General features: G+C 36.1%; 1 protein-coding gene and 1 long non-coding RNA gene across 2 annotated transcripts in view; one reads left to right on the top strand and one right to left on the bottom strand.

Annotated features, from left to right (window-relative positions):
* Positions 1-947: 947 nt before the first annotated feature.
* Positions 948-16,524, bottom strand: part of LOC107737088 (uncharacterized) — an 18,282-nt gene continuing 2,705 nt past the window's right edge. The window contains exons 2-3 of the long non-coding RNA XR_001639762.1: positions 14,928-14,929; positions 948-961 (exon numbers count right to left, since the gene is read on the bottom strand). This is a non-coding gene — a long non-coding RNA (uncharacterized LOC107737088). The remainder of the gene's footprint in view (positions 962-14,927; positions 14,930-16,524) is intronic.
* Positions 2,913-13,150, top strand: LOC107737087 (von Willebrand factor A domain-containing protein 7-like). Its single transcript, XM_016548498.1, has 15 exons — positions 2,913-2,967; positions 4,961-5,170; positions 5,910-6,194; positions 6,496-6,589; positions 6,727-6,855; positions 7,975-8,161; positions 8,406-8,575; positions 8,863-8,972; positions 9,198-9,314; positions 9,412-9,606; positions 9,821-9,953; positions 11,191-11,343; positions 11,516-11,611; positions 12,070-12,335; positions 12,523-13,150. Exons 2-15 carry the CDS (start codon positions 4,973-4,975, stop codon positions 12,898-12,900), a joined length of 2,511 nt encoding a protein of 836 aa, XP_016403984.1. The 5' UTR covers positions 2,913-2,967; positions 4,961-4,972; the 3' UTR covers positions 12,901-13,150.

The raw sequence follows: 16,524 nt of genomic DNA, 5'->3' as shown, positions 1-16,524 counted from the left end.
GTTCGTTTCTGAAAAAAAAAGACACAAATAGAGACGGTCCCTAAATTGAGCGTATAGCGGATAGCGTCAATAAGAAGCTGTGAATAAGAAGCTGAATTCAGCCTCGTCAATCAGAGGCGTTGCTATGGTTGCGTGCGTTTTGCTCATAGACTGTATAAAAACAGGTTTTGCTTGACTGACTTGATTCCACAGTCTGTTCGGAAACCTTCTTTCAATGAGTGCCTATGGGTCGCCGGAAGGAAAAAATGAACTAAACAATATTTTAAACTTTTTTTCATCAATAATCAACGCTAGTGTGTCGATTTAATTATTTTAGAATTCATAATTTCCCGTTTTTTCAGTATAATACACCAACCAATCATGATCTGGCACAAGAAGTTCAAATTTCATTGGACAATCATGAGAAGTGGAGCAGACATTTTTTCCCGTTCTTATTCATAAATCAGTTGAAAATACATGGACAGACGAGCTTGCATTTGTGGAGCGATCTGGACCTGCGGTTTGTCACAGTTAATCAATCAAATTACATCGCTGAGAAAATGGATGCTAAATGAATACAAAAGCACTGCACAAAACTATGCAGCGCCAAAAGTCGCAATAATAGTAATCAGTATTCAATTCACTTATATTTATGTATGGTACACCGTTTACTATTTCATGAAACTATCATAGTTAATGAAGCCTAAATGCCACCTACAGGCCTATTATGTGAAGTGTAGGCTGGCGAAATGGTGACGTGAAAGGACTTTATTATATTACCATTTTTTTTTAATTATGCAGCATTATGAAAGTGTCTTATGCTCATCAAGCCTTCATTTATTTGAACAAAAATACAGAAAAACTGCATTTAAAAAAATAATTAAATTGTACTCAATTTAAAAGAATGTTTTTCTATTTTAATATAGCCTACTTTAAAATATAATTTATTGCTGTGATCAAAGCTGAATTTTCAGCATCATTACTCAAGTCTTCAGTGTCACATGATCCTTAAGAAATCATATAATATGCTGATTTATTATCAATGTTGGAAAGTTTTTTATTTGTTTGTAACCTGTGATACTTTTTGGGGTTCATTGATAAATGAAAAGTTAAAAAGAACAGCATTTATTCAAAATAGAGGTGTTTTCTAACAATATCAATCTTTACTATCACAATTTAACAAATCCTTACTGAATAAAAACTAATTTCTTTAAAAAAAAATAAAATACTGACCTCAAGCTTTTGAACAGTAGTGTATATTGTTACAAAAGTTATATTTTAAATAAATGCTGTTCTTTTTTAACTTTTAATTATCAAAGAATCCAGGGGCATGTTCAAGCTCAAACCGGTGTGCACAACTCTTGCGTCATCAGAACAGGGTGTTCAACGCACCACCGTTTCTGTTTAAAAAACGTTTTGCACCGTTTTTGTCGGTGCTGAACGCAGCCCTGAAAAAGTATCACAGGTTTCCAACATTGATAATAAATCAGCATTGCATAAAATGTATTTTAAAATATATTAAAATTTTGATCAAATAAATGCAGGCTTGATTACCATAAGTGACTTCTTGCAAAAATATAAAATAGTAATGTATCCGAACTTTTGACCAATATATATATTTTTTACATTGCCCCTATTTTACATTTGAGCCCCTGCCCCTGAGGAACTCTCTGCACGTCCCTGTAATACAGTAATACAATAAGCTTGTAATGAAGCAACTCAACGTTCCTTCGTTACTAGACTAGCTCTAAAATGACGTTTTCGAATTAGTAACGGAGGCTTGGGCTCAGCTGTTAAACTGTCAAACTGAGATTTGAATCCTTGGCGGAAGGAAGTAGTTCTACACAAAAGAGGGTTTTAAAGACACTCCGTTGTATTGCTCATTTAAACTGGGTGTTTTAGATTTTGATTTGTCCTGTGATAGCTGGGTTTGAGTCAACCAATTACACTACATAATTGATTCAGTCAGCACAAATGCAGAGATTGTGTTCATCTGGCAATTAAAAGCTCATAATAATCTTCATTTCCTATTTAATATGCTGATTATGCAATGTAGTATCCAGGATTGTCAGTTTACCCCACAACTATCATTAAACAGGAATGTTTGGTTTCAGGCAGATAGGAATGCGGATCTACATTCCAGCCTTAAGCGTATACTTTGTCTTATTTGGCATTAAACCTATTTCATGGTCTGTGCCGTTTGTAAGGGCTGTGCAAAAGCTTTCTAAGACCAGCAGGTTGTGGGGAATGAAGTCAAACTTCTTTTCAGGCCAAGTTACTTGCTTTTATCTTATGACATTCTGACATTTAAAAAGTTTCTTTTCATTTGATTTCAAAGGACCAACTGGCACGTCCTGTTCCTGGGTCAGCATGATTTATTGGTCCTGAAACAACAAACCTGTCGAGTTATAACACAAACCCTAATCATAATTTAATCCTTTAACTAGAGGGAATTCAGAATTAGTAACAAGTCTCTAACCCAGTACTAAGCCTACGCTTAACATTAGTCCTCACATCTGATTTGTTGTCAGCAATGTTGTTCCAGCACCAACAATGACCAGGCAGATGCTTCTTAAGACCAGCGAGGTGTGGGGAATGAAATCCTTCTTCATTCCAGCTCGAACTGTATCTGTTTGTAAAAGGCTGCAACATCGCACAAACCTGATTTAACGTGTGTTACTTTCTTTTTTGCGTCCATTCTCAATCACCTCCTCTATATTTAGGGAATTCTATAGATCATAAACAGTCTGGGTGGATTTATTTTGTTGATTTGGTAAGCCTACTAGATTTATTTATGAATTATTATTTTTTAATGTGAAAAGCACATAATTATGGTTAAAATGGAAACCGGTAGTCAAATTTGATCATTCATGCAATCACTTATTTGACTGTGGCCATACAACATTTACATGTGACGTTGACGTCATATGTAAAAGGATATAAATGTGCATGGAGCTGGAAATGCATTATTCTCAAGAAAACTACAAGGTAATATAATTTTTTCTGTCTTTTTTTCTTTCTTTTGAGATTGTGTAATGTTGAATTTACTTAACACATTTCTGGTCATGCAGTATATTACATGTATATGAGAAATTTAGTACTAAAAGACAATTGTAGTAATTCAAAAACAAAACTGAATATATATTCTCCTTGTTTACAGTGCTGGGTAGTAACTGATTACATGTAATCTGGATTATGTAATGAGATTCCAAAAATTAAGTACTTAGAGTAATTAGAGTATATTACTTTGTAAAATTCTCATAATCAAATTACAGTTAATTTTTCATGGATTACATGATTACATATTATTCACACAATGGCATTGAATTATTCACAATTTATTGTCATTCATTCATTTAATTAATTTTACTTATATATATACATTTTATTTTGTAGTCCCAAATGTTTTTGTCAGCCAAACCCTTTTGACATATAATACTTACTTAAAATATTCTTGCGGGAGTTAATATTTAAAAGAATTTAACAACACATTCGCATGTTTACAGTTTTCTGTTGTCAGTTAATGGTCACATTGACATGCAGGTCAACAAATAAAATATTTATATTTTTTTGTGTACAGGTGTTTAAATTATTGTTATTTTACATTTTTATGATTTAATTAGTTATTAGCTTTTTATCAACTCACAAACCCACTGCAGTTCTTACATTAAGCCCAGTTTAGGAAACCCTGGTGTAATGTAATGTTTAATGCATTTTATTATGTTGATATAAAAAAAAAATTGAATATATTTTCTTTCTCTTTGCTTTTTTTAATATCAATATGTTATGTAATTTAATGGTACGTTTAAAACAAGTTTGATAAAAAAGTAATCTAAAATCAATCTAAAAGTAGTCCAATTACATTACCTAAAATGAGTAATCTAGATTGTTACTAACTACAGTTTTCATCATGTAATCTGTAATCATTAACAAACTACAATTTTTAAGTAATCTACCCAGCTCTGTGTGTTTATTTCCTCCACTCATTTGACAACTTTGACACTTTTTTTCTCTCTCAATTTCTCTTATTAGCTTTAAATACCTCTAAAATAAAATTCTGTTACCATTTACTCACCCTCATGTATTTCCAAATCTGTATGACTTTCTTCTGTGAAACACAAAAGGAGAAACTTTGAAAAAAAAAAAAAAAGGAGTAAGATGTTCTTTAAAAAGTAACCTTTTGTGTTCCAATGAAGAAAATAAGCTAAACAGTTTTGTGGTGAATTTTCTGTTAATACTTGCGATCTTTATTTGGGAGTTCATATGTTAGAATAGAGTTTGGTTACAGAAAAGTTTCCAAACATTGTTCTGGATCCCCTTCAGCACTGCAAATTTCCAGTGTTTACCTAATCCAACCTGATCACTTATTACTTCAATAGGGTGCTGCAAGACCTGAAATGTCACAAGAGAGAGACATCCACAATATGTAGTGTTTTGTTGGGTCACCACTTTTACTTTCAATCTTTAATGTCTCAGAGGCAATTTGTTGCAGACAGCAGTACATACAATAAACCAGTGGTTCCCAACCCTGGTCCTGGAGGCACCCCAACACTGCACATTTTGCATGTCTCCTTTCTCTGACACACCAATTTCAGGTCTTGAAGTCTCTACTAATGAGCTGATGACCTGAATCAGGTGTGTTTGATTAAGGAGACATGCAAAACGTGCAGTGTTGGGGTGCCTCCAGGACCAGGGTTGGGAACCACTGCAATAAACCATGAATGGAAACATCAAAAAAAAAAAAAAACACTAAATTACTAAACTGTTTAGATATCCAGGAGCTGATTAAAAGGCAGATAATAAGCATTTGACTTAATTGGAGTTAATCTGCAGGTTTGAAACATTATTCCATCTATCAGGGTTATTATTAAAGACACAGGAAGGAAAATGGAAATATGGCATATTTTGTAAAATGAAAAAGAAAAAAAAAAGAATAACTTTTGTAAGAAATGAATTAATTCCCACTATTAATTTTCCACAGTTGTGAACAGTCATGGTTTCACTGGTTGTAGTGGCTGTATTTCTCCTCCAGGGGGCTCTATTTCAGCCCCCTCAGGCTGAAGCCTTCAAAATCCTCCCTACTGATGAATCCCTCACCCATCAACAAATCACTGAAGCAGCTTTCCTCCGTAAGATGGTAGAGGTGTGCCGAAACGTAGCCACTGCCCGGGGCAAAGACTTTACGCTACCTGTAAGAATATGAGCTTAAACAAATTTGGGAACTACGTGCGCTGTTTACAAATTATTTAATCTTAACTGAGATTATTCCTGCAACTTTATCACACTGAAATGTCATACAACCTAATGACTGTCCTGAGCTATGATGTGAAAGGCAACAGACAAGAAAAAAACCTACACATCTATTTTATGCATTTAAGAGCGGCCTCCATTTATACATTTTTAAAATGTATTTAAAATTAAATTATTTAAAAACAGAGAAAGACAAGATGGTGTAGTTCTATCAGCAGTGGCATGCACTTTTTTGTGCACTCTAATAAAAAAAATTGAATTAAAATTATTATATATAAAAATAGTTTTAGCTAGTTATTTAAGAAATCTTTAACAGATAGTTTTAGGAACAAACTTGTATTGTTTCTGTTGTTTTAAATGTTAAAAGAAAGTATTTTAACATTAAAAGAACTTCCCTTTATACAAAGAGAAACAAGTCTAGTTGTAAACCAGTTAACTCTTTATGACATTCTGTGATGATGAACATGAGTTTGCTTTACATGCTTTAATTGCCAAGTCTTGCAATCCTCTATTGTGCATGGCCAAATTGACTAGTTTATGTAATTTTTTTATTATTAGTTTTTTTAATCTTAACCTTCATGAATACATATTTGTATTTATTTTATTAAATATATTATTTATCTATTATTTTATTAAATATATTATTAAATTACATTTTCCCCCTCTACTTCCCACTTTAGATCAACAGCAAACTGACTGTAACTACCGTCCAGAAAGCCTGCTCAAATTCATATTCCTCCTCATTAAAACTATCCACTTTCAATCTGGCTATTATTCAGACTTCCCTTAGCAATGCAGCTGTGGATCTAAAAGTGTTCAGTACTGCTCATCATTTTGATGATGAAGATTTCATAAATGGACGAGACCTCATCACTCAGGGCGTAGCTGCTGTGAAAGTCAGCATCAAAAATAGGAACTATTTGTCTGCCCGCTCCATTCTTGGGGCTGTATGTCATACTTTACAGGTATGTAAATCCTGTGAAGGTAATTTTAATTTTATGCTCGCCTCATGCATGAAATCTAAAAGTGTTGAGTATTTTTAATAAAAATCAAAGATCTGCATCTTGTGTAATTTTGGAAGATCAGAATTTAATCTGATGCACTTTAGGCAAATTTAAAATATGCACAATAAAACTGCTCAGTATTATTACACAAAGTATATTGTGTTCAGCATTGGCTTCGTCAGTGGTTTATAACGAGTTACAATAGGACTACACTGAGTATATACATTTGCAAGTTTGAAAACGAATCTGTTTTTGTGTGTAGGATTTCTATAGTCACAGTAACTGGGTGGAACTGGGAAGCACTGCTCCTTTCAGCTCACTGATCAAACCTGAGCTTCCTCTCAACAACCTAGCAAGTACTGTGTTGTATACTTGCTTCTAAAGTAGTCTATGTATTATTCTCAAAATTGAATTCCCCAATCAACTGTATCATATTATATAACCTTGATATGTCAAGTAATTTGTATGTATTTCTGGATGGATAAATGTCTAGGTTCCAACACAAAAACATGCAAAAGCTGTGTCGGAGAAGACTGCCGTGACAACATTCTCCCAGAGGTACTCCAGCAGAAGATGTTAACTTCAGGATATTTCCACCCTTTATTCCCAGACAAACCTGCAGGTAAGGAAACTTAGCATCTCATTCATTAGCATTGATAGGTAGTGCTGTTTTGGCTTTTTAAAGTAGTAGTTATCAAAGCGCTATATTTCTATCTTCTACATGTAAGGGGAAAAAAAGTGGAAAATGAAAAAGGCACAGGTCATTTTGGGTCAGGACATTGCCACACCATGCAGTCTGCATTTTTACAAACATTTCTGAAAAGCTCAGTCAATGCAACCTTGGTACTGTGAAAGGATGCCACCTTTGCAATAAGTTTGTGAAATTTTATCCCTGCTATATTCCACTGTCAACTGTAAGTGGTATTATTGGAAAGTAGAAACGTTTAGGAACAGCAGCAACTCAGCCACGACACAGAAGACCATGTAAAGTCACAGAGTGGGGTCATCGAGTGCTGAGCCACATGGTGCGTAAAAGTCTACAATACTCTGCTGGTTCCATAGCTAAAGAGATACAAACATTTAATGGCATTAATATCAGCACAAAAAATGTGTGGCAGTAGCTTAATGGAATGGGTTTCCATGGCCGAACAGCTGCATGCGAGCATCACATTACCAAGTACAATACCAAGCGTCAGATTGATTGGTGTAAAGCACACCTCCACTGGACTCTGGAGCAGTGGAAACAAGTTCTGTGGAGTGGTGGATACCAGGAGAACATTATCTGCCTGACTGCATTGTGCCAACTGTAAAGTGGAAACGGTTTGGGGAAGGCCCTTTTCTATTATAGCATGACTGTGTCCCAGTGCACTAAGCAAGGTCCATAAAGACATGGATGAATGAGTCTTGTGTTAAAAAACTTGACTGGCCCACACAGAGCCCTGACCTCAACCCCACTGAACAACTTCTGTGTGAACTGGAATGGAGATTGAAAGTCAGGCCTTCTTGTCCAACCTCAGTGCCTTATCTCACAAATGCTCTACTGGATAAATGGGCAAAAATGCCCACAGAAACAACCCAAAAACCTCAACTATGGTGGTTAGAAAGACCATCAGACATCCCTTAAATTAACACCATCAATTACCATTTAATCGCAGCTTTATTGCAGAGTTCAAGATGCTTTGAATTGAGACTACAAAGCTCTACATTTACAAACACTTCCTTTAATATTTAACTCTCTCAGGCAAGTGTAGCCATGGCAGCGCTCTTGACAGGACCAGTTCAACAGAACCCACTGGAGGCATTAATAAGGATGACATCAGTTCAGATCATGGCTTCCTTCACCAGCAAGCTGCTGAGATGGCCATCAATGCTACTATGGAACTGCTGGAAGACATCCGACTGGCAACAGGCGACCAAGACTTTCTTCGGTATGAGGCATTTTTTCCTCTTCTTCCTAGTAGCATAAGCAGTCCATATTTATGCACCGTATTCAAAGTTTTTTGAAAGCTATACAATAGTGAGTTAGTCGTGCCGTCAGCCATAGATATAAAATCTCCTTAACACTTCTTCTTATTCAAATCTCTAGCTTATAGTGCACACATTTGGTCAACATTGGTAAAATTATTGCTTAAATTTTTGTTTCCCGTTCATCTCTCTCTCTCTCTCTCTCAGACTGATGGGCCTCAGTCAGACCTCAGTTCTGGCTTTTGTGATTGACACCACAGGCAGTTTGTCTAATTACATCGCAGAGGTCAAGAGAGTGTCCATTAGCATCATAGACAGCAGGAGAGGAACATCAGAGGAACCTTCAGAATACATTCTAGTCCAATTTAATGACCAGGGTAGTCACATTGTGCTATAAAAAATGAAACATTTCTGTAATTATATAGTTTTTATAACATACTATATTAACATACTATAAATATGGATGAAATATATTGTTCCATAAAATTAAGAAAGTCCTTTATGTACTGGTGCTTTAAAATAAAATAAAACTAAAACATTCACCATATTTATATTGTTCCATATAGCTTGTTGAGATACATGGACCACAGTTTACATTGAAAATGCACTGTGCATGTTCTTGCTCTGGTAGTGCCTTGTAGTGACGTGTTTGTGTTTTACACAGATTTCGGACTTCTGATAAGAACTGGGGATGCAGATAGATTCAAAGAGCAAATCAATTCCCTGTCGGCATCTGATAGTGTAAACCCAGGGATGTGCCTGTCAGGACTGCTGGTGTGTGTGTGTTCAGTATCTTTTAGACAGTGATATAATCCTTCATTCAGCCTAAGAAAAGTTCACACTGAAACCAGTACACTCAAAAACAAATGGCCAAGTATTTATTTTGAAAGTATAGCTTTGAAAAAAATCATTGTGGTAAGCTTTGATATTCACAACACGGAGAGTCATTATAATGCTAAAAGTTTTTGTCTTGTCTTTCATTGTTTCATGAATCTATAGTTGACACTGACAAGAGCTCCTCCATCATCAGATATTTTTGTTTTCACTGATGCTTCAGCAAAGGACACAGAATTAAAAAGTTCAGTTGAGGCCATGATAGAAAGCACCAAGTCAAAAGTGAGTTCCTGCAGAAAAGCTTGATTTGTTCTTCAGGTAGGATCTGTTGTGTTAGAGATACTTTGTCTTAAGATGTTTCTTTCTTCCTGCACTGCAGGTCACTTTCCTGCTGACAAACTCCACCTCAACACGTAGTCGACAGAAAGTTTCATTATCAAGATCATTGTCTCAGTCAGAAATACAGTTGTACAGAGACCTGGCCCATGTTTCTGGTGGACAGACCATAGACGTCACAAACACTACATTATCTCAGGCCACTGCAGTCATTACAGATTTAATCACTGCTGACCTGGTAAGTTCTAACAATGAGATCACAATGTTATGTTATATATTATCAATATACTGTACATCAACAGAACTTCTATCATCACTATTACACAGACATGCATTTTATAATGTAAATGTAATTTGCTTTATATCGCCAGTCATATCCTAATTTAGTTTGTGCTGTGCTGTTCTTGGAGGTAACTCTGTAACTCTAATGTGGTATAACCTGTTTCTTGAAGGTGACTGTTCTTCAGGCAGCGAGAAATCCACCTAAGGCAGAAAACTTTTCTTTTTTGCTAGCTCCAACTCTGTCCAATGTGACTGTGTATATCACAGGAGACTCTCCAGTCTTTACTCTCTACAGCCCTACTGGTAAACCAACACATTTATGAACAGAATGCTCAGCTACTGTACTGTACTGTATGTATTCAATCAGTTTCATAGTGTTTAAAATGATACTCAACCCAAAATGAAAATTCTCCCATTTACTCAACCTCATGCCGTCCCATATGTATATAAGTTTCCTTCTTCAGATAAATACAAACGAAAATTTCTAGAAAAATAACCCATCTCTGTAACTCCATATAATGCAAGCTTCAAAAACCACACAAAGCGAACACAATGGTAAACCATATGACCACAATTAATGGGCCTGTCCAAATACCCACACTTGCAGTCTTTGCACTTGACCACTTGTCTACTTACCTGACATATTTCCTGTATTTATCCCAAGTGTTCAAGTGGGTGTGAAGACCACAAGTGTGCGTAGAACGTTTCATTACCCGATGGGAGACACTTATAGAATTGTAAAAATGCAAGTGTTTACATAGGTTTATTTTGATTTTGAATACTTCCAAATGTCTGTTAAGTAGTCCCTATAACAAACAACACAATTGAATAATTTTATTTGTGGTGCTTCTAATTAAGTGATGAAAAAACAGTTGCAAATATTGAACAAAATACTCATCTCTACACCAATAAAATGTGCAACACATTTTAAATTATATGTAATATCTAATTATTATTAATATTTAGCTTACACTGGAAAAGTTTCAGCGACCTCTCGCAAGATCTCGGCAAAAAGTCTCACTATTTATTTCCAGAACATGATGACTGATGGGATATGCTTAGCCTCAAATACCACTCCGAAGCGGTATTCAAGATAATGTGGATTTAGTGTGCGTTAAGGGCATTTTGGCGTCTTTGGCATTTGGGACAGTCTTGCGCGCTTACTTCCTGTTGCGTGCACGCACTCTCATGTGGCCAAGACTGCAGGTTTGGGTAATTGGACAAGCCCAATGAATCAATGTCTTCTGAAGGTAAACGGTAGGTGTAGGTAAGAAATAACAAACAAATATTTGTAACTATAAACCATAGCTTCCGGCCAACTGTCATACATCTGGGATGGCATGAGATTGAGAAAATGATGATAGAATTTTAATTTTGGGGAACTTTTCCACGACATTCTAATTTATTGAGATGCACCTGTAGCTTTAAGGCTGCATAGCATGTTTGGGCTCTGCAATTAATTATGTAATAAGTATTATGCAAATAACATCTGATTTAATGGATTCCAATCTTAATGTAATTATATATTTGGCACTTTCAGGTGTGTCTCAGTCAGGTTCAGTGGCTGATGGTCCTCTGGGCAGCATCCTGACTGTAGGGAATCTAAAGAGAGTAAAACTCAACTCTGCCAACCAGACAGGGGAATGGAAGATCAGTATAAACTCCACAAGCTCCTACAACCTGAGAGTTACTGGTAAAGGGTTTATTTTTGAAATAAACAACTCCAGAAAATCTTCTGTAAAATGTTGTATAGGACATGGATTATTTACCATAAAGATTTTGGTGGTGATTTCTTGCAATGTAAATTAAAAATAAATGCCTATATGCCAGTCCATAATTCAAAATTCCTTCAACTGTAAATACAGGTCAGAGTTCTGTGGACGTCCTCTTTTACTTTGTGAAGATAGTTGAGGGAGGTCATGGAGACTCATGGGGACAGAGTTTCACCCGCCCTTTTATTGGTACAACATCATGCATCATCCATCCATCCATTCTCCAAACCGCTTATCCTCTGTCATGTTGCAGGCATCATGCATCCTTTATTTATATTTAAAATATGGAAACATCCACACAAAAATTTGCTTTAAAGTGCAGTTATCATTTTGCTATGAAATTTCATGGGCAAAACCTAGTAATTTCAATCAGAAGCCACATGATTGGGAATTTTGCATATGGATGAAACTTTTCCCCATGCAGATTTTGCATTGGGTTCAAGTTTTTCATGCAAATTCACAGATTTGACCAACAGAATACTGATTGGTTTTAAAGTGACTTCTGTGTGAGCTGTCATCATGACACTATTGACAAAGGACCATTTTTTCCTGGCGAAATTTCGCTAATGTGACTGCACCCCAATAACTTTGTTCGTCATATATGTACATAGTACTGATACTTCACTGTTTTTCTGATTGCTGATCAGGTCGGAATGCTACTTTCTATGTCTCTGTGACCGGAGGAGATTCAGTCACAGTGACTGACGTGCTTCTAGTTGAAGCTTCAGGATCTGATGTTGTTAATGGAACCATCAAAGCTGTTGGTGCCACAGACTTCCTGGTCAACATTGACAGAATCCCAGAGTGGGCGTTTGTGGTGCAGCTGAAAGGGCTGTTGAATGACTCGTCATTGGTTAGTCGATTCCAGAGACAGTCACCCACCCAGCATAAAGGATCTAGAATAACAGTCATGGTAAGTACTATATGGTAAAATGCTGTGTACACAAACACAAATAACTAATTTACAACAATTATTAATCAAAATACACTTAATTTTACATCACAGATTGGTACCAAAAAAAAAAAGAAAAGAAGAGTTTTAAAAGCTCATCACTATATGGGACAAATAACATGCATTTACCAAATTTGTTCCTCCACAGGCCCAATCACAGAACATTACCAAGCCTGGAGTCCCATTGAGTCTCAACTTTACAGTGGCCACTAATACTACAAGCGGCAACTACACTATCAGAGCTCGGAATGACCAGGGATTCAGCGTGTCTTTCCCCAGCTTTCTGATTCTTGAAACAGGGGGAAGCGCTCAAGGAAGTGTCACACTGACTGCACCCTCCGACACAGAGTCAGGGACGGATGTCACATTCACTATTGAGGCAGAAGCTCTGGGATCCACTGATCTGAATTATGTCACACTGCAACTCACTGTCTCAACAGCAAATGCTATTTTCAGTGGATGTTACTCGCTTTCCGTGTGCCTTTCTTTCTTCTTTTTTATCGTTTGCCATTTTGTATGTTTCTAAATAACATTTAGCACTGCAAGCAGTGTATTTTAAAATCTTTACTTGTCTTGAACTGTCTGGGGTAAAAGAGCTTTGAAAATATCGAAGAATCAAGGTTAAGGTTTACTTTTGAAATTTAACTTTCACTTTCTGTTGTATGTGAACAGGTGCATTTGGTACTAGTTTTTGTGGCTAGTTGTGATTTCATTGTGTAGTATATACTCTTGATCTTTTTGAACGTTTATTAAAGACAAAGTTCACATAGAGGGCATCAGCATTGTGTAAACTCATTTATTGGTTTTGCTTTTTACAATAGCTTCCACTCTCATTCAGTTTCTCCTTGGCTCAGAGGGTTCGGGACTGAATGAATAAATTGACGTGTACAATTGTGATTTTTGATCTACCACTAATATTAAAATATATATTGAACCAAGTTCTGGGAAAGTTTGTTATGGGAGAGTAAGTTATGCATTGTTATGGGTCAGTTGTCAGGGAAACCAAAGCAAGTTTATTAAGGTTAGATCAAACACAAGATGTGCGTAATTTGAAAAGGGCACAATCAACAATAGTAGCTAATAAGGAAGTACATATTCTTCCTTACTGACATTCTTGCAGCCAGACACTTACGAAAAAGGATTATCATGTATACAATACATAATTTACATTAAATATATGTGTGATGCTGACATTCATCACGTGTGTAAAGGTGTATAAATATACTGACAGAGGCTGTTCATAAATTATAGTATGTACAAAATCTGTAAAAAGGTAATCAAATAATTGTCTAATTGTCTAATTAATAAACAGTTTTTTGTTTATAGTACTTGTCTAAATGTATATAATATGTAATATTTTGTGAGGATTTTCCAGTTAAAGATTATAAATTTTAACTGCTGAAAAATTATGTTTTAAATTATAAAAAATTTAAGGCAAGACACTACAGGCAAAACAGTTTTTTATGCATTAGTCAGTTTTGAGATTTTGGGCTATTTGGCTTTTCTATTGGGCGGGGCAGAAGTATCAATTATTATATTATATTATTATTATTATTATATTAATTTAAACAATTATAATCAAACTATTTAAACTGCGTAAAAATAAGGGTCGTTTTTGGCTTTGGACTAAAACAAAAAGCAGAAGGGCTTATTGAAAAATGCAAATTCATTCTCTCTTCATTCTTTCGCTTGCCAGGAATAGCCATTTCCCCGGTAACCGCAGTAAACAAAGCAGCGCAGCACCTGATTTTGCAACTTGCAGCGCTCCTATTTAATCAATTAAACCATAGCCTTTTGAAATGTAAGCTATATCTCAATTTGCATGTATCTTTGTTTTTTTTTTCACCGGAGCACCACCTGAGTCTTCTCCTCCCGTCCCATTTCTACCAGTGATCCATTCCTTCCCGCGGTACTCGTTGTAGGTTGCCAAGTTGAGGGGACAAATGGGTTGAAATTTGTATGTGTGGATTGTGTGAGAAGGATGCGTTTCATACAAAATCTGGCAACTGGGCAACCTTGGAATTTGTTGACGTGATTATTCATTTAATGAGGTTTGGGCCATACAGATTACGGGAGTTTTACCGGAGGCGAATGTAGCAAACATGTAAAATACGCCCAGTGGGATTTTTTTTATAGAAAGATTAAAAATATGGGAGAAATACGGGAAAATATTTAAACGGGATGAAAGCAGGATAGAATGATAAAATACGGGAGAATCCCGGGAAAAACGGGAGGGTTGACAGGTAGCCTATGCACTTGCGGTCTTTGCACTTGACCACTTAACTACTTCTATGACGTATTTCCTTTATATGGTCCAAGTGTTCAAGTGAGCATGAAGACCACAAGTGTGTGTACAACTTTTCATTACCTGATGTGTTGTAAAAATGCAAGTGTTTTCAGAGCTTTATTTTTATTTTCAATACTTTGCATTTTAAAATCAACTTCTAAATGTCTGTTCAGTAGTCTCTATAACAGATGACACAATTTAATTTTGTGGTGCTTCTAATTAAGTAATAAAATTCAGTTGCAAATGTTGTACAAAATAATTATCACCACTACTCATTTGCACCAATAAAACGTGCAACTCTTTGTTTTACTACCAAATTATATGTAATATCTAACTATTATTAATATTTAACATACATTGGAAAAGGGGTTAAGGCTAGATGGCATAAACAGCAAAAACTACTGGGCATGCGCACATCAATATAGCATAATTTTTCTCACACTAAGGGGTAGGTTTAGGGTTGTGGTGTAGACGTTAATAAAACACAATCTAACAGGTAGAAAATTCAATTTATTTTTAGCTTCCGGTTTTTGCTGTATCCCTTCTAGTCCCAACCTTGGAAAGGTTTCCATGACCTCTCGCGAGATCTCGGCAAAAAGTAGGCTTGTTTGAGATGCGCCTGGCCTCGCCTGAAATGTAGGCGAGAGTAGGCGGCTGCAGTGAGGGGAGGAGTGAAAAATAAGCGCAGGCAAGACGGGAAGTTCTGACCTCTCGAAGTGGAGCAGACACCAACGAGATCAAAGACATATCGCGTTATTCACACTCATGTGCTGTGCTGCTGATAAACGTGATATAAGGCTTGTTTGAGATGAGCAAAATCTGCGCAGAACCGATCAACGGTGATCACCGCGAGATGCATGCCGGTTAGAAAAGTGTCCAAGTTACGTCCGACTTGCTCTGATGTCATGCTGACGTGTGCTAAAAAACTCTCGCGACGGCGAGGCGGCTGTGTCGGATTGCACAGTCGAGCGCAGTTGCTCTCCACCGACTGCCAGTGTTGCCAGATTGGATGGACAATTTCCAGCCCAAAAGCTCACAAAAACCCGCCTAAAAACCGCCCAAATTTTAACTGTCAAAATAATGTGATGGAATATGTAAATCAAGGCTGATAAGGGCCATTTTTAACTCCTTAAAACAAAATAATATAAATATAAAGTTAGATAAATTTCCCAGTAACGGATCAGAACGGGGCAAATAGCCTACATTAAAGAGAATTAGGCTACAGAACATGAATAAAATATGCAAGCAGACAGTCAAAACGGCAATCAATAAATTAACCGATACCCTCGAAACAACACATGCATCATTTCTTATGTCAGTCAGAATAATCCAATTTAAATGCAAAAAGTGAACAATATAAGGTGACAGGAAAAAGCAACGTAATTAGCAGGTAGGCTATTTCACACTCGTTCATGCGCACATAATGACAGTCAAAACTGTGTCATTCATTGATACATACTGAATTATAATCCGACAATTAAAAAAAACAACAACAACAACAATAATGCGCTTACCTTCATGTCGCTCTATAATTTTACACATAACTAGAGGAAGCCTCTTGTTAAGTTCATATTGTAGAACATAGCCTAATACAGAACTTTGAACAGTCAAAACTAATAAAGTCTAGCAGTTTTCAAGGATTTATCAATCTGCACCGTTTAAAAGATAAAAGACATGATCGTATAAACCAAGATAATTAGTTTCGTTTTTGATTAATTAATTCAAATGTGCTCTGATTTCGGAGTTGCAGTGATAGAGCCTTCGTGTCATCTCACTCCACAATAATTCACGTTTTGAGAGTTGAGTAACTCTCCCACTCTTTAACTTATGTTTAGGCATTGTGATTACTTGAATATACAGTCA

The sequence above is a fragment of the Sinocyclocheilus rhinocerous genome, unplaced genomic scaffold, assembly GCF_001515625.1.
Source record: "Sinocyclocheilus rhinocerous isolate Xijiao unplaced genomic scaffold, SAMN03320098_v1.1 scaffold344, whole genome shotgun sequence".
Classification (NCBI taxonomy): Eukaryota; Metazoa; Chordata; class Actinopteri; order Cypriniformes; family Cyprinidae; genus Sinocyclocheilus; species Sinocyclocheilus rhinocerous.
The sequence above is the reverse complement of the archived record's forward strand: the minus strand, read 5'-3'. Positions and strand labels throughout refer to the sequence as shown.

Bases quoted from the DNA above. Each gene is read 5' to 3' on its own strand.
- LOC107737087 (XM_016548498.1), top strand. From the start codon at position 4,973: ATGGTTTCACTGGTTGTAGTGGCTGTATTTCTCCTCCAGGGGGCTCTA. The intron at 9,954-11,190 runs GTAAACCAACAC...TGGCACTTTCAG, and splicing joins TACTCTCTACAGCCCTACTG to GTGTGTCTCAGTCAGGTTCA. The intron at 12,336-12,522 runs GTAAGTACTATA...GTTCCTCCACAG, and splicing joins GATCTAGAATAACAGTCATG to GCCCAATCACAGAACATTAC.